General features: G+C 39.0%; 1 protein-coding gene across 2 annotated transcripts in view; it reads left to right on the top strand.

Moving 5' to 3' along the window:
• Nucleotides 1-1,301: 1,301 nt before the first annotated feature.
• Nucleotides 1,302-23,011, top strand: part of LOC146461441 (citron Rho-interacting kinase-like) — a 45,717-nt gene continuing 24,007 nt past the window's right edge. For both annotated transcript variants that reach the window (XM_085086902.1, XM_085086900.1), the window contains exons 1-8: nt 1,302-11,030; nt 11,432-11,523; nt 12,341-12,424; nt 13,289-13,533; nt 15,235-15,328; nt 18,148-18,348; nt 21,250-21,403; nt 22,485-22,692. In XM_085086902.1, the coding sequence (XP_084943028.1) occupies nt 10,853-11,030; nt 11,432-11,523; nt 12,341-12,424; nt 13,289-13,533; nt 15,235-15,328; nt 18,148-18,348; nt 21,250-21,403; nt 22,485-22,692 (1,256 nt within the window). In that variant the 5' untranslated portion in view covers nt 1,302-10,852. The remainder of the gene's footprint in view (nt 11,031-11,431; nt 11,524-12,340; nt 12,425-13,288; nt 13,534-15,234; nt 15,329-18,147; nt 18,349-21,249; nt 21,404-22,484; nt 22,693-23,011) is intronic.

Genomic DNA, 23,011 nt, shown 5'->3' with positions numbered 1-23,011 from the left:
TTTAGACCTGATTGAAATAAATTTTGCAGTATGCCATTGTCAGCCAAGTCCACATTCACTGTAAACAGTGTGGTCATGGTCCCCTTCCATGAGCCTACCTTTTCTAGGTACGTGGCTAGGCGGACGATGGACGCCCTTGCCCACGTAGCCTAGTATGATACAACCTAGTTAATAGACCAAGTGCAAAATGGCTATTTTGATATTCTTTTGTCTACATTCAAATTGGTCCCACCAGCCTCGTTCTTGAGTTCAAATATCAAAAGCATATTTACTTTGAACGAGGCTAGTGGGGCTAATTTGAATACAGAAAACAGGGTATTAAAATGCCAGCCATTTTTGCATTGGGTGTATCCTCGAAGGACTTTTTTTTTTTTGCTGTGCTTGTTTCAGGGTTTATACACATGCTCCAACCAATCCGAGCACGGTTCTTTTCAATCTCGTACCTCGAGTTTCCGTTCCTTAGAGCTAATCGTTCCGATACGTTAGTCCTGTCATATTCAGTCAGTTTAACGAAACGTACTGTAGTGAACCCGCACCTCAACGGAGCGTTTAAAGGTAAACAAAGCATTTTATGGGGATGGGCTAATACCTAAATATTAATTAGGTTCATCGGCCATGGGAGACAAAACTTCTCACGGGGGATGGCCTATCAGACAAAATGAGATGCTTTCTTTTACATGCATCTCATTCCAGCCTGCCAAAAATTCCCTACTATTCCCAACTCGCCCTCTTTTTAGGGGAAACGGTAAAAGATATGTACTGACCTTTTGATGAAGGGGACCTTTTTCAGATAAATTCCTCTATTTATTTTTAATCACCCAGGATTCGCTGCTGACACAGGCCCATTTTATGATTGACTACAAAACAGCAGTTTTCCCGTTGGTTTTTTCTTTCGTTCGAACGAAACCCCTAGACGAAGGGAGAAAATATAAAGTGATACTGGAATTTGGGAATCTGAATTTCTTGTATTTATGATGACGGCGATGATGACGATGACAGTCGCTTTTAGAGCTCGTCGAAAATCGACAGGAAGATCTGGACCGAGGAATATATGGAAAAGAAAATTGCTGGACTGTTCAGAGTCCCCTATTTTTCCGTGGGATTTTCGAGACTCGTACGCTTCGGTCGAACTCCCACCATCAGTTTGTAAAGGCGAGCGCAACCTGGGGAGAGTGTCTAAACTACCAAGTTAGCCCTAGTCAGGGTACGTTGACTGGAGTGCCCGCTCCCCTCGGTAGTTTACACATTCTCCCCAGGTTGCCTTCGCCGTTAACCAACTCGCAAGGGTGCAAAAATTCCTCCATGATTATATTTTAATATTTCAGTTTATTATTTCTTTTTTACTACGATTAATAAATAGAAAATCCTTTCGAGCTTTTACAAGAGCCACCATTTATTAGTTAATAATTACGTTTACAATCAGGTACGAAAGCTACTAGATAAATGTAAACTAAACTAAAGTATCCTAAGTTTGTATGTAACTGTGGTCATCAAGATTCTCGCCTATCAAAGTGGCTAGTCGAAAGCAGTTAAAGATTGGTAGTCAGAAGATATATCTTATTTTCTTTTTCATACTTTTTCAGTTATTCAGGGATCAGATTCTAGATTTGTTGCTTTGCATTGTACTGAAAAAGATCCAAATTTCATATCGTCATCGATATGTACTTTACAGAGTGTTTCCATTCACGTGACTACCGGCCATATTGGTTTACTGAAACAAAAGAAAGTATTTACATAAAAATAGAGTTCAATTCCCAGAGGTTTAGTTTGGGACACCAACATGGCCGCCATTTCTTTGTTTTGGGACACCAACATGGCCGCCGTGACGTCATGTGAAAACACTCTATAGACTGGCGTTACAAGTCACGTGGAAATCTTAAGTTCCTTTGGGATTACAGTCAACTCTCGCCTTGCGGACACCTCGCTTTTACAGACACCCCGATAATAAGGACAGCAACTTAATCTCGGGCCAAAATAAATTACAGACGTTTTACTGAAATAAATTCCCGTTATTACGGACTCTCGCTATTAAGGACACTAACTCGCGGTCTCGAGGGTGTCCGCAATAAAGGGAGTTGACTGTACAAAATGTTCAATTAAAAATATAAGCTAATGGTTCATTTACATACTCTCCTACTTGCCTAGCACTCTTTCGGCCTTATTCCATCTTTCCAAAACCCTTTCTGAGATTCAATTTTGTAATTTCATGCGCAACTTCATTTACAGATATATCATTTAGAAACTACATTGAATTCATATAATTTCCTTTCAAATGTCTAATGAAATTAGTTGAGCAATTCAACAAAGTATTCATTAAAAAGATTACAATATCGTATTGATCACAAACATCCGTATTATTATGCGAGAAAATATTTGGTAGGCCATATCTTTTAAGATTTTCATTTAATGTTTGCCGTGTTACTTTCATATCATTTTTTGAATCATTGAATTTTTTATTGTAATCCCCCGCCAACGGTATTTGCCATTCGTTTTAATTTATGTGATTGAATTTGTTACGATAGGTTCTATAATTTTCTTCATTTTCTATGCTACGGTTTTTCCTACAATTTTTATCCAGTCCACGCTTTTGTGTGGATAACTTCGAAGCTTTAGTTATTTCTTCTTTCCTTTACGTTTACCTTTTTCTAAGGGGAATAACTTGTCATACGTATCAGTAAAAATTTTCATAAATGAATTGAAAGACTTTTTCAGAATCATTGGAGGCTAGTACTTCTTGCGAGTTTGCTTTGCTTAGTTCAGTCTCAAATAACCTGATAGAGTGAGGATTAAATCATTATCTTCCCTCGCGATCGAGGGACACACAGGTAGGCGATCAGAGAAATCAGTTAAAAAGAATTTTATAAATCATCGCTGAAAATATTATTTATCAACGTTGCAGTAAAGCTTGCTATTCTCGTAAGCCTATTTATCAGGAGTAACAACTTGTTAAATTGTCAATTGCATCACTGAAGTCACAATCCTTAATAGAATTAAAAGACAAATTCATTTCTAAACACTAATGACAAGTTAATGATTCCTTGCTCAAGTGTGACAGTTTGACCTTCAGTTAACTTTAGACAATCATTTTTAACGTGTATGATAATAATAACCGCAGATTTTACATTCAATTTCATCGTTAATATATTATCAATATTGGATTATTACATGAAAAGCAAGTTTTGGAGGGTTGTTCAAGATGGAAATTAAAGGAAAATGTATATTCTCTTAAAAGTGTTCAAATAACAGTCCTCATTAACTTGACATACCTTCATAGGTTGTTGTACAAGCTACCATTTATATAAAGTTTGTATTAAACTAGGACTACATTCCAGTCCTCTTGTTTCGTTTTCTTGAAAACAGGGTATAGCCTCTTGCAACGATCGTGTAATTCTTTGGGGAACTGCTTGCGAACTCCAAAAACAAATCCCTTCAAAGCGATTGCAGAGAGGCGAATGGCTTCTTCGTCCCGATGTGACAGGAATCGTACAACCTGAGGTCAAGTTTGGGGTCACCACGTGCATGTTGAGGTCTAACATCTTCCAGGACGTATCTAATCGATAGAAATCGATCATCGGGAAGCTACTCCATTGGCTAATAGTCGATAATATTCACAACTCAACATTCCTTTCAGTTTTTCCTTGACCTCCATGCCTTTGCTTTGCTCACCCACTCGTCCAAGCTATGAGTTGATGTAGTATTTTACAAAAAATTTATTACGCCTTTAACTTTCAGACGGTTTTACCCTTGCTGAGCATATATTAACCACGTTCGCAGACTGTACGACACTCGTGAAGGATGCCTTGCACTCTTTCCTTTGTGTGAAGGGAAATTTAATTTTTGCCTCAGTGGGAGAAGAGAAGAGGAATAGCGACGGAAAAAATTGTCGAAATGTCCGCTGTCTTTCAACTGCCCGAAATACGCCGGAATCCAAGAATAATGTTAATTGAAGGAGACCCTGAGATGGGAAAGACCACTGAACAAATAAAAGTGAAGCAGTAGAAGAATGTTTTCCTCACTGATAGAACACGAGAGGAACAGCGACGGACAATATTGTTGCATGTCCGCTATCTTTCAACCGCACGAAATATGCCGGAATCCAAAAAAAGTGTTAATTGAAGGAGATACTGGGATAGGAAAGACCATTGGACAAATAAAAGTGAACCAGTAGAAGAATGTTTTCCTCACTGATAGAAGACGAGACGAACAGCGACGGACAATATTTTTGCATGTCCGCTATCTTTCAACCGCACGAAATATGCCGGAATCCAAAAAAAGTGTTAATTGAATGAGATCCTGGGATGGGAAAGACTACTGGAGAATAAAAGTGAACCAGGAGAAGACTGTTTTCCGAAATTCAATGTGTTGCTGTTGTTAAGATGTCGCGACGTCGCTTCCCATTCAACCTTCACGAAACCATTTGTGAGCAGATTCTGCCTCTAGATATTGAAAGAAAAGACGAAGAGAAATTCTTTACCTTTATCAAAGAAAATCAGTTCAACGTAATATTAGTACTTGATGGATGGTCAGAGGTAGACGAAATCATTCAAGGTAGAAAGACAGTGTTTGGCTATGTCCCCTTGTGGTTACAGCGGCTGGGATAAGGGCGAGCGAATCCTGCACCACTCTGCTGGAGATTGAAGGGTTTACATCTGCTGCCTGTGACTTTATGTTAAGATTTTTCATAACGAGAGAAATGGCGAAAAAGTTCTCAATCCGACTGGAGAAGGAGATTCTTTTCCGAAATTCAAAGGGTTGCTGTTGCTGAGATGCTGCGACGTCGCTTCCTGTTCAACCTTTGCGATTCCATTTGTAAGCAGATTCTGCCTCGAGATATTGAAAAAGATGACGAAGAGGAATTCTTTAAATTAATCAGACAAAATCAGTCCGATGTCTTGCTGGTACTTGATGGATTAGACGAGTTGCCGAAGAGAGATGGTGAGAAGTAGAGCAGATCATTCAGGGTAAAAGTACAGTGCTTTCTCAATGTCCCCTTGTGGTTACAGTGGCTGGGATAAGGGCGAGTGAATCCTGCAACACTCTGATGGAGATTGAAGGGTTTACCACACCTGATGCCTGTGACTTTATGTTCAGTTTTTTCACAACCAATGAAAATGGAACAAAAGTTCTCAAACCCACTGGAGCAGGAGATTCTTTTCCGAGATTCAAAGAGTGGCTGTTGCTGTTGCTGAGATGGCGCGACGTTGCCTCCCCTTCAACCTTCGCGATGACATTTGTAAGCAGATTCTGCCTCGAGATATTGAAAAAGAAGACGAAGAGGAATTCTTTAAATTTATCAGACAAAATCAGTTTGATATCTTGCTAGTACTTGATGGATTGGACGAGTTGCTGAAGAGAGATGGTCAGAGGTAGAGCAGATCATTCAGGGTAAAAGTACAGTGCTTTCTCAATGTCCCCTTGTGGTTAGTGGCTGGGATAAGGGCGAGTGAATCCTGCAACACTCTGCCGGAGATTGAAGGGATTACCACACCTGATGCCTGTGAGTTTATGTTAAGTTTTTTCACAACCAAGGAAAGTGGAACAAAAGTTCTCAAACCGACTGGAGCAGGAGATTCTTTTCCGAAATTCAAAGCGTTGCTGTTGCTGAGATGTTGCGACGTCACTTCCCGTTCAACCTTTGCGATTCCATTTGTAAGCAGATTCTGCCTCGAGAAATTGAAAACGAATACGAAGAGGAATTCTTTAAATTTATCAGACAAAATCAGTCCGATATCTTGCTGGTACTTGATGGATTAGACGAGTTGCCGAAGAGAGATGGTCAGAGGTAGAGCAGATCATTCAGGGTAAAAGTACAGTGCTTTCTCAATGTCCCCTTGTGGTTACAGTGGCTGGGATAAGGGCGAGTGAATCCTGCAACACTCTGATGGAGATTGAAGGGTTTACCACACCTGATGCCTGTGACTTTATGTTCAGTTTTTTCACAACCAATGAAAATGGAACAAAAGTTCTCAAACCCACTGGAGCAGGAGATTCTTTTCCGAGATTCAAAGAGTGGTTGTTGCTGTTGCTGAGATGGCGCGACGTTGCCTCCCCTTCAACCTTCGCGATGACATTTGTAAGCAGATTCTGCCTCGAGATATTGAAAAAGAAGACGTAGAGGAATTCTTTAAATTTATCAGACAAAATCAGTCTGATATCTTGCTAGTACTTGATGGATTGGACGAGTTGCCGAAGAGAGATGGTCAGAGGTAGAGCAGATCATTCAGGGTAAAAGTACAGTGCTTTCTCAATGTCCCCTTGTGGTTAGTGGCTGGGATAAGGGCGAGTGAATCCTGCAACACTCTGCCGGAGATTGAAGGGATTACCACACCTGATGCCTGTGAGTTTATGTTAAGTTTGTTCAAAACCAAGAAAAGTGGAACAAAAGTTCTCAAACCGACTGGAGCAGGAGATTCTTTTCCGAAATTCAAAGCGTTGCTGTTGCTGAGATGTTGCGACGTCGCTTCCCATTCAACCTTTGTGATTCCATTTGTAAGCAGATTCTGCCTCGAGATATTGAAAAAGAAGACGAAGAGGAATTCTTTAAATTTATCAGACAAAAACAGTCTGATATCTTGCTGGTGCTTGATGGATTAGACGAGTTGCCGAAGAGAGATGGTCAGAGGTAGAGCAGATCATTCAGGGTAAAAGTACAGTGCTTTCTCAATGTCCCCTTGTGGTTACAGTGGCTGGGATAAGGGCGAGTGAATCCTGCAACACTCTGATGGAGATTGAAGGGTTTACCACACCTGATGCCTGTGACTTTATGTTCAGTTTTTTCACAACCAATGAAAATGGAACAAAAGTTCTCAAACCCACTGGAGCAGGAGATTCTTTTCCGAGATTCAAAGTGTTGCTGTTGCTGAGATGTCGCGACGTTGCCTCCCCTTCAACCTTCGCGATGACATTTGTAAGCAGATTCTGCCTCGAGATATTGAAAAAGAAGACGAAGAGGAATTCTTTAAATTTATCAGGCAAAATCAGTCTAATGTCTTGCTAGTACTTGATGGATTGGACGAGTTGCCGGAAGAGAGATGGTCAGAGGTAGACGAATTCATTCATGGTAGAAGGACAATGTTTTGTCAGTGTCCCCTTGTGTTTACAGCGGCTCGGCACGAGGCTGAGATAAGGGTAACAAAATCATGTAACACTGCTGGAGATTGAAGGATTTACCATTCCTGATGCCTGTGACTTTATGTTAAGTTTTTTCACAACCAACGAAAATGGCACAAAAGCTCTCAAACAGACTAGAGCAGGACATTCTTTTCCAAAATTCAAAGTGTTGCTGTCGCTGAGATGTCGCTTCCCATTCAACCTTCGCGATGCCATTTGCAAGCAGATTCTACCTCCAGATATTGAAAGAGAAGACGAAGAGAAATCCTTTACCTTTATCAAATAAACAAAAAACAAAAACAAACAGTATGACATCCTACTAGTACTTGATGGATTGGACGAGTTGCCGAAGAGAGATGGTCAGAGGTAGAGCAAATCATTCAGGGTAAAAGTACAGAGTTTTGTCTATGTCCCCTTGTGGTTACAGCGGCTGGGATAAGGGCGAGTGAATCCTGCAACACTCTGCTGGAGATTGTAGGATTTACTGCATCTGATGCCTGTGACTTCATGTTTAGATTTTTCATAACGCGAGAAATGGCGCAAAAGCTCTCAAACCAACTGGAGAAGGAGATTTTTTCCCCAAACTCAAAGTGTTGCTGTTGCTGTTGCTGAGATGTTGTGACGTCGCTTCCCGTTCAACCTTCACGATGCCATTTGTGAGCAGATTCTGCCTCCAGATTTTGAAAGAGAAGACGAAGACAATTCCTTTAAGATGATCAAAAACAAAAGCAAAACAAAAAAGCAAAGAAAAAAAAAAACAGTCCGACGTCCTACTAGTACTTGATGGATTGGATGAGTTGCTGGAAGATATATGGTCAGAAGTAGACAAAATCATTCAAGGTAGAAACACATAAACTTGGGAGTCATGAACATGACTAAACTGGGCTTGGATTTCTGTCAGTTCAGCCTGGAAGCAACACACGAAGACCTTGTCTCTACTTCACAAAAGCTTTCAGGAGTTGATCTCTGTTGCCAGCTTCTGAGTGGAGAAATTTCTAGTCCTGAAGATTTCGGACGAGAGATATTTCTCTGAGCTGAAGCAGGTGCTGCTGGTCACATGTGGTATACCAGCAGATGAATTCGAAGACAAAGCAATGGCTCTTTAATAATTCAAGGATGTCAGGTTTACCTCCGCTCGGTTCCAGGCAGCACTTTATGTAGGTTACTGTAGGTTACAAGATCTCCTGCGTGGTTTTCCAAATCGCTCGGCGTACTGGCCCAAGATCGTGGTCCATTTGGCATAAATGCGGAGGAAAGTAATGCATAGCCTGTAGCACAAGCGTTCCTTTTTTTTTGCGTTTTTCAGGCGAATGGAGGCAAGCTCGTGTCACGCACAACGGGAGGGGCGTAAAAAAATAACGTCTATCTGCACACCATTGTTCATGCTGTTCCGCCCCGACACACCCCCAAATCACCAACCAATCACAAGGTTTGGTGTGGACAATGAATATCAGTCCCATGTTAACTCCCACAAAAACAAACGTTAACGGAATAACAGCACAAAAGAAATTGTCCTTGGAGACAACTAAAAGTCTGCAACCTTCAATACATTCAGTAGAGGAAGCAATGAGAAGTTTTATCGACTTCCTGGTTAATGAAACAAGGACAATGAAAAAGATTAAGCCCGGGTCGCACTGTGACCATTCCTGTTTTGATAAGCTCAAATTCTGTCAAAATCCTGTCACCAGTGACCAGGCTGAGTGCAACCTAGATGGCTGTACGTGGCGATCTAGGGGCTGTTCGTGGCCATTATTCAAAGGCGCTGCTGTCCTGCCTCATAGCAGGACATCTCGTGGTCATTTGTACTTTTTTTGGTGATAAACATGTCCATCACATGTGCTACCGTGACACTTTAAAAAATATTCCGCGGTTTAAGATTTTTTTTTTCTGTGGTGAGAACGATGAACGGGTTCAATTTCAGAACTGCTCTTTACTATCTTTCTTCGGATGAAAGCCGCTTCATCCCAACAACATTGTTTTGGGCCAGGCTACTTCTTCTGGCAAAACCAAGGAGCCATTCAAGATGCCCACTCAGGCGTAAACTACCGGTAACTTTTCGCAGCCATCTGTGCTCTTGCCCACAGAGCCAGTTTTGGCGCCAACTATTCAAGTTCCCGAGGCAATGCCAAGCTCTGCCGGTGTTTCTTCTCCATTGCCAAGATCAATATATAAACGCCTGACTCACTCCGCGAGTCTAGTATAACTGTCAACTTTTTCTGAGTCAAACGAGTGAGATTTTTGTCTCGTCATGATCGGGATTTTGAAAACGTCCGAGCCACTTCCGAAGATTCCCGACGACTTCCGAACGTTGCCGAAAACGTCCGACGATATTCCGACGACCTTTGAACACTTGCGATTATGAGAAGTGGACTGACGAACAACAGAGGCTTGACGGCGTGGCTGACAAGTGATTTGAATGCGAACATGAGCGCGACCTCTCAACTATGTCTCAGACATCACCGGAGCCAAACATGTCCCCGAAATTTAAGGAGATTTCAAAAGTTTGGCCATAGTGCAACCCGGGCCTCAGTCTCGTATTAAAACAACATGGCTCGCGTCCTTTCGTTGTCTGTTGTTGTTATGGTCATCAGTCCACTCGACCCCAATTTACTCAATAGGTTATAGTGGGCCATCCAGAAAGTGACAAGGTTCGTGGATATTCAAGCAACGATATTGTTCGACGACTGAAACAGCGAAGAAACCTAAGCGTTTGCCAGACCAGGTTTTTCCAAACCCAGTTGAAAGCAATCCACAATAAACTTATACATTTCTTTTGTTTTTCCTTTACCACACTTGGGAAAAAACGAAGCGCTTCTCGAATAGCTTCGTCAACAGAACACGACGACGTGGCCGCCATTTTGATGTCGAGAAACATCTTCTGGTCACATGACATCAAATAACCAATTGGATAGCCACGTTCATGAACAATGGTATTGGATAGCCGCGTTCATGAGCGGTGTATGCGGCGCGTGATTCACACTTGAAAAACGCAAAAAAAAATCACGCCTGTTACATGTAATGTTCTGCAGGCTAGTACAGTAAAGCCTGGCTTTTGATTACCTCATAGGCGTTGGTGTGGTGAAAAATTACTTCGGCTTTTGAAAACTTCCACATTTCAAACAAACGGTTGTTGTCCAAAATATCCATGATTTCTCTCCTGGTGTAAGGTATTAGAGTCTACAGTCGGTCGGCGTAACATTTTCTCGGCCGCTTGGCGTTGAACTTTGAAACTCTCGGCGTATCTTCCGCACGGGACGACCACGGAATGCTTCCCGGCCTCGGTTGTCTTGTTTATTTTAGTATGCTTCGATACGCTTCATAGGAGTGCTTGTAATGGAATTATTCGGCAAATTTATGGAGTCCTTTGAACGACTTGCCGACATACCTGATACTTGAAATTATACCACACTGAAATCCAGAGATACTTTTCATATCTTGTCAAGAACTGAGACCGATCAAGATACGCCGGGTCAAACAAACAAGATTCTAGAAAAAATTTACATGTAATTCGAAGTTAGTTCTTCAAACAATCAACCAATCAGATTGTCGATTCCAGCGAATTCCACCAATCAGTGATCACTTTTGGGTAATGCTGCTGACAACTCGCCGGCACAAGTCAATGCATGTAAACGGTTTTCGGTTATTTCAGTCAGTTCTTGTTGTCTAAAGATTTTTTTCGTAGATTTGGCCCTTTTCTGTCAAGCTTTTCGTTTTCTGATGCGTTCGTGGCTTTACCTTAAAAATGGCTGAATCGATTTCTACACGTTGTGCCAAACTCAATCAGATTTTTGCCGGTAAAAATGTCGGTCGCAAGAGCTTCACTCGAGAGGCCATGTTGGATGCTTTTCTTCTTCTGTTCGAGGAATGCAACTCTGAGTTTATGCTCAAGGATAAGAATATTTCAGGATTTGTGAAGAAGTGTAAGTATTTCAAGTCTTCCTCTGTTTTTATAATCACCCGATATTTAAAAAAGTATGCCCAATCATGCACCGATTAAAAAAAAAAATCTTGAACAACTAACTGTAAGCTTAATTAATAAGCCCTGGGAATAAGCTTATTTTTTTTGCTGCTTTTAATCGTTTATACGTCGTTACCAACACAAATTTGTACCGATAGTTTCAGTACAAGACTTTTCTTTAACTTGAATTGTTGATCACGTAATTTTTTGAACTGTACTTACATATGTACTAAGCTTATGTATATGAAAATGCAATTGTTTGATATCCTAAATACTTAGATTATTTTGAGGCGCTGTTGCACTGGAATGAGCATAATGATCATACGATTTTTGAGTTCTTCATACGTATTTTATATTCCATAGACCAACCAATGGTCGATGATCTACGCAAACTTTGTTTGAGCAAGGAGGATTTCAATGTTCTCAACACCATTGGACGGGGGCATTTTGGACAGGTTAGCTGGCTTGTGTTTGTGCTTAAATCAAATTCACCCCGAAGTTTCTGTTATTTTTAAGCCTACTTTTTTTAAGGAGCCAGAAGAATCATTGTACGCCTTATAAAATATTCTTCAGGGAGCTAACCGAATCGAATTCCACAAATGTTTTGGGTCATTTGAAATTTCTATTTATAGGCACTGTCTTGTTAAGCAGTGCAGTATCAATTTTAATAGTAAACAGTGCATTGTTTTATTCTTTATTTATTATTTCTGAAAGAACCTAGGATACCCACTCGTTGTAGAAATTAAGTTTTGGTATCTTAATTCATCTTGTCTTCTGGATTTGAAAAAATTCTACTCGTAAACAGCGTACACTATCTAATTATATAACCAACATTCAGGCAATTTATATAAACAAAGAGAGTTTTCCTGTGACAGGTGGCTAATTTCGTCAGCATATAAGGCACTCATGTTTCCAGTCCTGATGAAAAACTGTGCACCTATTTTTTAACTGTGAAATATACTAAAGGTACTGTCTGTGATAATTAGGCATGTGTCTGTTATTGAGGTGGGCCTGTCTATAAAGGTAGATTCATATATAGTCAACTCCCGATAACTTGAAAATTCAAGGGAAATTGAAAAAGGTTCGGGTTATCGGGAGTTCAAGTTATCAAGGGTAAAATTATATAGAAAATGATATGAAGGGAAAGGAAAATTGGTTCGAGTTAGCACAAGGTTTGAGTTAGTGAGGGTTTGAGTTATTGGGAGTTGACTGTACTTATTATTACAACAAACAAACAAACCCTGATATATATTCATTTAATTACTTCAATAGGTTCAAGTGGTGAAAGAAAAGCAGAGTGGAGATGTGTTTGCTATGAAAACCTTGAAAAAGTCCCAAACTTTGGCTCAAGAAAGTGTGAGTATTATACATTAATATTTTATTAAGAATTCTATAACAACAGGCAGGGATGTAGCTAAGAATTTAAGTCTCAAAGGGCTCATTACCAAACCCAGCCGGGTCTTTGGACTGTGCACCTTTAAAAATTAGTCTCAAGTACCGGTATTTATGTTTTGTTGAAATTTCAGAGGGTGGTAAGATCTCTTTCAGATGGTGAAATTAGCCAGCACTGACGGCTCTTAGTGACATCCCTGAACAGGTCTTAAAAACTTTAAATGCATGCAATCAGGTGCTACAGTACTTTAAACATAAATCCAGGACTGCAATCAAACCTTGACATGAATTGTGGCAACCTCTCTCAACAAAATAATGGTAATGTAACAAAGGCTGTTAATTCATTTTTTTGAAGAATTGCACTCATAGACAGTTCAAATTCAGTTAGTCTTAGAAGTGTTAGCTTTCACCTACATGAGCTACAAACTATACTTTGGTGTCACCTTATAACTCTGAGGCAACAAGTGAGAGAGTCTGAGGTCTTTTGCCTGAACCTTCACAATAATTATTATGATAGAGTCATGGCTAATGTTTCTCAATATGCAACAGACTGTCTGCTGTGCCAGCCCTTTCCAACATTACAGTAGTCTTCTGCAGGGCAGTGTTATTAAGTTTCTCACTCATAACAATTTTGTTAATTTCTGAGTAAATTATGACCCTACATTACCATCAAGATCAACTGTAACATCAAAGTTCTTTCAGGGGTCAATTCAGCTGTAACAGGTGTTAATGGTTAGGGCCCTTAATGATAGCTCTGCTACTGTGTTGGATATAGTTAAATTCTATAGTTGAACTAATCTATGTTGCTTTCTTTCCTATGACTGAAAGGTTGCCTTTTATGACGAAGAAAGGGAAATCATGGCATTGTGTAACAACCCGTGGATAACATCACTACAGTATGCCTTTCATGACACCCAGAACTTGTACCTTGTGATGGACTACCATCCTGGTGGTGACTTGCTGTCTCTGCTGAGTAAATACGATGATATTCTGGAGGAGGATGTGGCACGGTTTTATCTCGCAGAAATGGTTATGGCCATTCACAGTCTGCATGTTTTAGGTTATGTACACAGGTAAGGAGCATTAGCTCTTGAACACCCATTTAAAATTACATATCTAGTGTTGAGGAATTGTCTGGTGGTATGTACAACATACAGTCAGTGTAATAACTCATTGTATATAAAGCTTTTGACCTGATGCCTGTTGGTTTGAGACTGTTTTTTTTCCACTATGTTGAATTGATTCCTTCTAAAGACAGGAAACTGTCAATCTCCAAACATCAGTTGAAGTTGGTTAAAAGAAACTTGTCTGTGCCTTTTTCTGCCCAGTTCAGGCGTTTGGAAACCAGATGAAATTCTCTTCATCATGTTTGATATAATTATAATTAATTTCCTACATTACAGTAAGGTAGTTAAAGTTGCACTGATCAGGCCTAAAATTAATAAAAAAGGTGGCCCACATTGCCAAGGTTTAACATAGCTATTTAGAACCATAACATGACAGAAATCATGTACATTACAGTCAACCCACGTCACGCATGACCAGCATTTCCAAGAATGAAATGAACATTCAAATTCTTCTTTGTAATGTTTGGCAAAATTTTGAATGGAAATTTGAACATTAATTATTTCCTTGTGAAATCTTTCCAAAAAAGACGCGTTTAAACTGACAAAAAAATTCAAAATACACTGTACTTGGGAAACAATATTATTACTAACAGCAGTAAGTATTTGAAAAATAACAATAATTAATTTGTTATTGTTATTTTTGAAATACTTAATGCTGTAATGTAAAGAATAATTCATTAAGCAGTTTATACCATCAATAAACTTTAAGGTAAATTTTTACAGGAACGCTGAAATTTTGCTAACAATGTTCAAAACTTACACTCACAGGTGAATTTCAAAACTCAGTTCAAATTTAAAAAATACTGGTGATGCATGATGTAGGTTGACTGTAGATTAATACTCCATCCCTGTGCCCGGTTGTTTGAAAGCCATGCAATTATAGTACTAATCCACAATAAAGTTAATCAATGTTTTTCATCTCGGTCGTTAAAAAATTAATGGTTTAAAGGCTAATGTCAAGCTAAAGGTAAAGAAAAGTTTAAGTCAATACTGAAGGACAAAAATCAGATTTTGGAAGAATCTTTATTGATTAGTAATTTAAAACTCAGATCAAAGTTCACATTAATACAGGATTAGCTTAATCGGGCTTTGAACAACTGGGTCCTGGATGCTAGGTCGTTGCAGGACCATCCATATACACCTGGGTATAAGAGTTTCTTGCCTAAGGATTAACAATGACAATGCAAAGACCAACGTAGTGTCAAACAACTAATCCTCTGATCTTGAAACTGAAGTCCAACTGAGAGTTGACCTTACTGGTCATATAATACTACAAACCAGGGACCACAACTCTGCCTCCATAGATCCGATACCCGGTTTATAAAGAAGTATTCGTAAACTGTTTACAGGAGTTGCTTCATGCAGCAGAAAGTGGATTTCATTTAACGCTGCCACCCAATCGGTTCAACACTCCTAGATTTATCACACTAATAGAGTGTTTTCAGGGAGGCCAATTGTAATAGAGGTTCAACACAACAAAATATATTTGCATAAAAATACTGAAAATTTATTTCCCAAATGAAAATCATTCTTTACTATTGTTTTGCTCCTCCAATATGGCCAATGTGAAAACACTGTAGATTAAGTACCTCTCTGGAAAGTTACATGACTAGTTTCAATATATTTCTCTGTTCAATTTCTCTCAAGGGATATCAAGCCTGACAATGTTCTGGTTGATCGGACTGGTCACATAAAGTTAGCTGATTTTGGCTCATCAGCCAGGCTTTCAGCTGACAAGAAGGTAACTGTACCCTAATTCCCACTTGATTTTTACCAATTTCATCGATTTATATTGGAAGATTTTTAGCAAAGCATTAGTTTCTTGCTCTTTGGTGAGATACTGCTTCCACGCATTTTTCAGCTAATTGATAAATTCAGGAAAATCGTCGCAAGTGTGTGGGTTTACTTCTCATTAAAAAGGGAAAGTCTATTTAATTACGTTTATGGTACTGAAAAAGCAAACGCGAAACTTCTTTTTCTTCATTGTTAAGGGTCCCTGAGCCTTAATTTTGATGCCAAATAAGAACATTGTCGGACTTCCGTTATAAAACGATAAAATCATGAAAAATCGTATATCGATTTGACACACCAAATTAATTTAATATTAATTTTCACTGATTTTTGTTAATGTTATCAATCAGTAAAAATCGCTTGATCAGATCAATACCAATTTTTATTGATTGACTACTCCGGGGTAAGAGGCATAAAATTCCAGCTGACGAGTCTAATGTAAGATTCATTAATTTATAACTTTTGATTTGAGACTACTAATTAATTTTTTAATGGCTGAAAACAAGTTGTACCAAAAAAGTTATTAATAATTTAAAAGTTAAACTAATGTCCAATTCTTCCAAGATACTCTCAGTTAATTGAAATGTAGTCAATTTTCAAAGGAACCGGAGTTTAGTGTCTATTACTTTTATTAGCAGACTGATCGGGTATATTATCACAGTGGATCAGTATGACTATCTCAGTGGATCAGTAAAAAATTCTCAGTATCACAGTGGATCATCTCAAAGTGGACATCACTTTACATTCAAGCTGCCTCCATTGACTTGCCTGACCCTAGCCAAATTTCACTTGTTAGTTTTTAAATATTATTAAATTCAACACTCTTTAAGGTGATTTCCTTGAAATAAAAGTTGTCATCAACATTTTCACAAACTTTCTGTGATTGTTTACCGGTATGTATTATTAACATTTTTCAAGTAATGCAACAAAAAGAATACAATTTAGCTCACCGTACTTGTGAAAGAGCTTCGATTCATTCAAGTTACCCCATGATTACTTTCAATTTTCACTTTCAAATATGAATCTTTTTGATCTGGTCTTGCTGTATCTGGTGAATTTAAGGACACTGTGCCTACTTTTGTTACTGTGCATACGTTCTGCGCATCTCGAGATAATCGTATTTCCTATGGGTGGTGTCTACTTAATAAATACAGGCCGGGATATTTCTGTGCGGTTTAAAACTATGCGGAAAAAGCAGAACTTGGCAAGTGCTCTTCAGTTGGTATTTAAAAAGAAAATTGGAGGTAACCATGCATTTGTCAGAGATAATAAAGCTTCAATTTGATAAAAAAAAAATGCCATACATTGCTTTGTATTTTAGCACTTTTTAGAATTATTGGTTCTTAATTATCTCTGATTAAAATATGCGTGGTTACCCCAGATTTTCTTTCTGGATGCCAATAGCCCTTGTTAAGATCTGCGTTTCCCACATAGCCACACAGTAATAAACTGTGCAAAAATACCTCTGTATTTAAGTAGACACTGTGACCTTAATTAAAAGCAATCACAATTTTAGATATGGTAGTCAATGAACTTTTTTAATTTATTGTTTTTTGGCTTGTTCATGTTAGCTTTTGCCCTTTTTTGTCTTGTTGAAGTGAAATAAACTTGTTATCCTTTGTTTCATAATTCTCTAAAAATGTCCTTGCTTGCTGAAAATGTTGGGAAAATAATTAAAGACTGCCCACCCGCACCTTGATGGGTCCAAAATGAAATAAGTGCCCAGGGTGGTTAATCAGATTAATACGGTCCTAGGTAAGGCAGAACTTCCAAAAACATCATACATCGATTTGTATGAAGTATAAGGAACAATTATTAAAGATAATTTTTGTGGCAAGGAGTAATAAAATGTGTAGCGGAGTATTGACCCAAACTGTTACTTGCATGCATGTTCTCAGAATCACTATTTTATGCCTTCAAGTAATAAGTAGGCTGGTCACCGCATCTGGCGACGACTTCATTTTTCTGTTGTCAATTTTTGCTGAACATTTTTCACATCAAGAGGATGATAGCTGAGATAAAATAACAAGATAAAAATTATAGGTCATGGTGCTTTTGAGTGTATACAATATGCGAGGCATGCGAGGCAGACGTCCGAGCCATGAACAAAACATGCGAGGCATAAACAACCCCCAACATAAATGCTAACCGTTAAGCTAACCGGAGAGCTATTTAAGCTAACCTGAGTGCTTTTTAGGCTAACCGAAGTGTTTTTTAGGCTAACCTGAGTGCCTCGCTGGCTCGCAGATTGTGCACCCCTGGTGCTTTTCTAGGAGAAAATAACCATTTAGTAGATTGGCTGGGCTAATAGCATCAAGGAGAGCTGTGCACTTGCTAATGATGCACAAAATTATGCGCAACTTAAGAATGCAGCAGTCTCAGGAGCATGTCCACTTTAGAGGTAGAGTTTTATAGTTTTTATATGAAGTTTGGTCTTTCATTAAAGGACTTTCCATAATATCAATGGTGTTGATATGCCTAGAGGTGGGACTACTCAGTAAACTTGATGTATCAGTTGTGATTTATTATTATTATTGTTATTATTATTATTATTATTATTATTATTATTATTATTATTATTATTATTATTATTTTTGGTTTAAAATGTTTCAAACCAGTTAAATTTAGTTTTTATTTCCCTTTGTACATGAGTGTTGAGCATTCATTACCATAATCTGAGACAAAGGGTAATAAAAATCATGAAACTGGTTTGAAAATTTTTAAACCAAAAAAAATTGAACCACAACATATGCATATCCTGTGTTTTAGGTGCACAGTAAGATGCCAGTAGGAACCCCAGAGTACATTGCGCCTGAAGTCCTGACGAGTATGGATGGGTCAGGGGGACCTTATGGAGTGGAGTGTGACTGGTGGTCTCTGGGTGTTGTCGCTTATGAGATGCTGTTTGGACAGACTCCTTTTGAAGCTGATTCTGTTGTGATAACCTACAGCAAGATAATGAACTACAAGGTAAAAAAATAGCATGAGATTGTCAACAGGGGTTTCATGTTTCAAGTTTAAAGGTTGTGGATTTAGTTTAATGATAAGCATAAAACTTTGTTTGAAAATGTCAAGACAGCTAAGAAAATGATATTGACAGCTGGACGTTGATGTTGCTGTTTGAAAGCCAACAATTTGCCCAACAGACATACATTAACCTACGTCCTTAGCGATAAAAAAAGACAAAAAAAAAAAAAAACAATTGGGAGTAGCAAGTGAAAGATTCAAGAGTTCTGGTTCATATTGGCAAAAACAATACTATTATTTTGTCCGTAACCTTTCTTCCAATCTTTTTTCCTTTTTAAGAAAAATTTTCTTGCTATCCACCTATACATACATGTAAGTTTGAAGCAGGTGATACAAGGAATTAGATCCTAAGGCAAACAGGACAGAACAGCTCAAGAAAAAATTATGGGAACCTCTGAATTAATGGTATTTAAGGCCCATAAGGCCCCCTCCATCTCCCAGTCCCTGCACCCCTAGCCTGTGAATGCAGATGTATTTCCGGCTGTTGCTTCCCTCTCGGGGAAGAGAAGCGACAGCTGGAAATATGTCTGCATTCGCAGGCTACTGCACCCCGTGCCTTGTGGGAATACCATCTCTCTCCTCTGCGGAGGCTCATTCATAAAAAAAAGGAGTGAAAAGTTGGAAATAGGAAGATAATGGAAATAAGAGGAAGTGGTGCGGGGGACGGTGTACCCCTGTGCTCATCATTATTTCACTCTCTCCAGTCCCTTATTTGTCTCTGCTCAACCCCCACCCTCCTCATTATTTTGCTCTCCTTATTTGCCTCCGCTCGAGCATGAAAGAGGCTCTGCGGAGGAGAGAGGCAATACCATACAAAAGATCTGAGTAAGTGTCTTCCCACTTTAGCTACAGCCCACCAGTGTATTCCAAGAGAGTAATCCACTGAAAAAAAAGTAATGATGACATCAACCAATGTGAATACATACATGTATAAGGGATCGACTGGAAGTGGTCAAAACTACTATACTCAAGCAGGACCCATCAAACCACAAAATGGATGGTAATCTCTGCATCACCCCCCTTCCTCAACCTCAAAAGATACTGTCTTTGTTGCTTCAAAAACTCATTCATAATTCATAAGCCCACTGACCAATCAAATGGTTGATAAAACATCACGTGCAGTGTTTTTTTTTTATCCAATAAAACCTCCTCCTTATTAGTATGCGGTGTGTAACGTTTTTCTCGTATGCTAATTTCCAACGTTCACAAAAGCATCATTAAACTTATGAACTCTCTTGACACACTCTTTTCCATGAATGTTTTTGAAGCCGTTCAAAAAACTTGCAGCACATGTTTTATCGGGTCTTAAACCACTCGGCTGCGCCTCGTGGTTTTTAAAGGGGCAGTATCATGGGAGATTGATGGGAGATATCAGGATTTTTGGCCAAAATTCACTAAATTTAAACTTTGAACACTGCGTTAATTAATTTCTCAATCGTTAATTTAAAGAAATATTAATAGTGATTCTAAGACGAAAGGTTGAACCAAAATATAGTACAACCGGCGATTTTTAGCGCGTTACAACAGCGAAATTTGAAAACGTCCGCCAGACGTTTTCAAATTTGAACCCCTCTCTATCTTGGTCATCTGCCGGCGAAAATAACTTTGGATAGTTTCTTTGCATTCTGATAGTCTTTTAATGGAATTTTGTCATTATATCTTGGCTGCTATCAACCAAATAGCCTCTTTCCGATTTTCAATGTGTTACTAAAAATAGCGTGATACTGTCCCTTTAAAGTGCGCCTATGACGAAATTCGCGTCTTTCAAATCTAAGCCATTTTAAAACATTAACAAGTAGTCTCTACGAGAAGAAGAATGCTGTTTACTATTTTCAAATATATCTTTTTGTTCCAGACATATTCGAGTTTTTAAAATATGCAAATTAGCCAAGTGATGACGTCATAATATCAACCGAATTTTAATCAAATATTATGAAAAAAGATATCTCAGCCAATTTGTATCAGAAATGCTTGATTCTTTGCAGTGACATTGTTCTAGGTGTGCTCCACAATATGAGCTTATCAGTTTTGTTACCATGGCAACATACTGGGTTCCAGTCCTCCCTGATACTTAAGGCTTTGCTGGCCACCATTGGCGTTCTGTTTTGATATTTGCCAATGGTGCCTCATCTGCATGATCCAGCAAGCGTATAAATATGTTAGGTCGAGTTTGTGGCCTTTTTTTTTTTTTTTCAAGCTGAAAATCACTAAAATATTGAAATCAGGTTGGAGGGGACTGGAAAAGAGTGAGTTGCCATGGGAACCGAATTTTTTATAGCTGTAGGTGTATTGCCTTTAGAACTATTAGCCTACCACGTTTCAATGGTCTCTGCTGTAAATAGACTGAGATAGCTCTATTCATATACTTGATGTTATATTGAGTTGATAGTATGACGTCATCAGTCCTCTCATTTTTCTCCGGAACCAATGCAGATATTTAGAAACGGTAAACGGCGTTTTTAATCTTTCCTATAATTGTATGTGATAAACCTTACAATTCAAGAGGTAAAAATTGGATCACAGTAGCACTTTAAATCCCGATAAAACACTGCTGCTTGTGTTTTAAACATTACATAAATACCCCTCCATCTAGCAATGCTTATAAAGTAACAAAAAGATTCAAACCTCACTTTTCTTGTTTATCTAGCAATGCTGACTCTTGCTAGCTGAAAATGTCTGTGTCGACTCAAATTTTAAAGCCAATAAGAGTTTGTTCATAATGTTCAAAAGGTGCTTTCTCGATAACCTCCCTACCCCAGACAAGGTGAGTCCTCTTCGAACACACTTGTCATAACCACTTCCCTAATTAAAGTCACCTTTCTCGACGGTTTAATGTTACTACAGAGCTCCCTGCAGTTTTCCAAAGATGCCCAGGTCAGCAAGAGTACAAAGGATCTGATCCTGAGTCTGTGTACTGACAGCCAAACAAGGATTGGTTATGAAGGGCTCACGTGTCACCGGTTCTTCACTGGTACTGACTGGAACAACTTACAAGATAGTAAGTGAAACAAGACATGAAGAAAGCTGTGAACACCTCCACAAAAGGCTTATTTACATGTGCCATTCAACTGGCCCAATAGACCCTTCTCCAAAATGGCGGCCGAAAATTCAAATAAGCTAAAATTGAAAACGTATACGAGCGCTAGAAAGAGCACTTTTACTTTAGTAACCCTGCAAAGTTTCAGCACATCAGATATAATATCAGCTGAGAAAATGTAAGTTGAAAAATGAAAATTTACAGACGTTTGTATGACTGGGGTATGAGTATGACGTATACCCCCAGTCATACAAACGTCTGTAAATTTGTCAAATTTCATCTTATATTTCCTAAGCTGATATAACACTTAATATGCTGAAACTTTGCAAGGTTACTAAAGGAAAGGTGCTCTTTCCAATGCTGGTATCAGTTTTTCATTCAGTTCAATTTTAACTCATTCAAATCTGTTATTGCCATTTTGGAGAAGGGTCTATTTGACAAAGAAAGGAGTAAGCGGACGAAAGTTGGTCTAATTTACCCCAGATATACGCCAGAGGGTTGCCACGGCCACGGAAAAGCATTTTTTTTCATGCAATCAGGGCATTTTGCATTAAGTTTTGAAAGTACATGTAAAGTTTAGATCCTACCTCAAAGTTAGTGAAAGCTGTACACGGAATAATGAAGTTTTTTCTTGTTGGCAATGTGGAGTAATTTTAATTGTCCATGAGTCAGTTGACTTTGTGGTTTTACAGTGTGAGGGACGTATCATATAATCATGATCATTGAAAATTGCGAATCAATAACGAGAAAAGATCAGCATTTTTGTTATCCCGATAGTTGACAACCCTGGGCAGCTGAGATTACCGGCCGTGAGCGTTCGTTATGAAAACTTCGATGATACCTACATGCAGTATAGCTAAGAAATGCGCCCACGATGATTTATGACGAAATTCAGCTGGGGAAGGGGGGGGAGCGGGGGGGGGGGGGGGAGGTAGCGTTCATAAATAAATTTTTTAACTAAAATTCTTTGATACCGGATCAGAGAAACGCTGAATTTTGTGCCTCAAAAATGTCAAGCATGTTTTCTGTGCCCCTGTTTCAGCCGTACCTCCATATGTGCCAAGCTTAGATGGCGCAGCGGACACATCTCATTTTGACGAGTTTGAACCCGAGAGCCCTGATCTAGTCAGTCACTTGGAAAAGTATAGCTCAGCATACGAGGGAAAGGGATTCACCGGCAAGGACCTGCCTTTTGTGGGATTCACATTCTCCCGGAATCTCGCCAATAATCTTCCTTTCTCGCCTAGAAAGTAAGTTGTTGATAAGGCCTCAAAAGTACCTCATTAAATAAAATTGGTCTTGCAAAAGTTCGAGTGAGGCCTGCTCCAAACGTCGCGCTACTGCCGTGCCGAACTAAATTCAAGAATTTAATTCGACTTAAACACGGCAGTAACACGACGTTTGAAACCATTTAGTTCGGCAGGCTGAATTAAGTTCAGCATGACTGTTTAGCACGGCAGTAGTGCGACTTGGTTTCAAACGGCATGCTATTGCCGTGCCGAGCTAAATTCATAAATTATTTTAATGTATTTTGGGTTAATTTGCTCGTTCTACGCATTTCTATATTTT

This window comes from Pavona decussata, unplaced genomic scaffold (genome assembly GCF_977016875.1).
Source record: "Pavona decussata unplaced genomic scaffold, jaPavDecu1.1 SCAFFOLD_198, whole genome shotgun sequence".
Classification (NCBI taxonomy): domain Eukaryota; kingdom Metazoa; phylum Cnidaria; class Anthozoa; order Scleractinia; family Agariciidae; genus Pavona; species Pavona decussata.
This window is presented reverse-complemented; position numbering and strand designations above follow the sequence as displayed.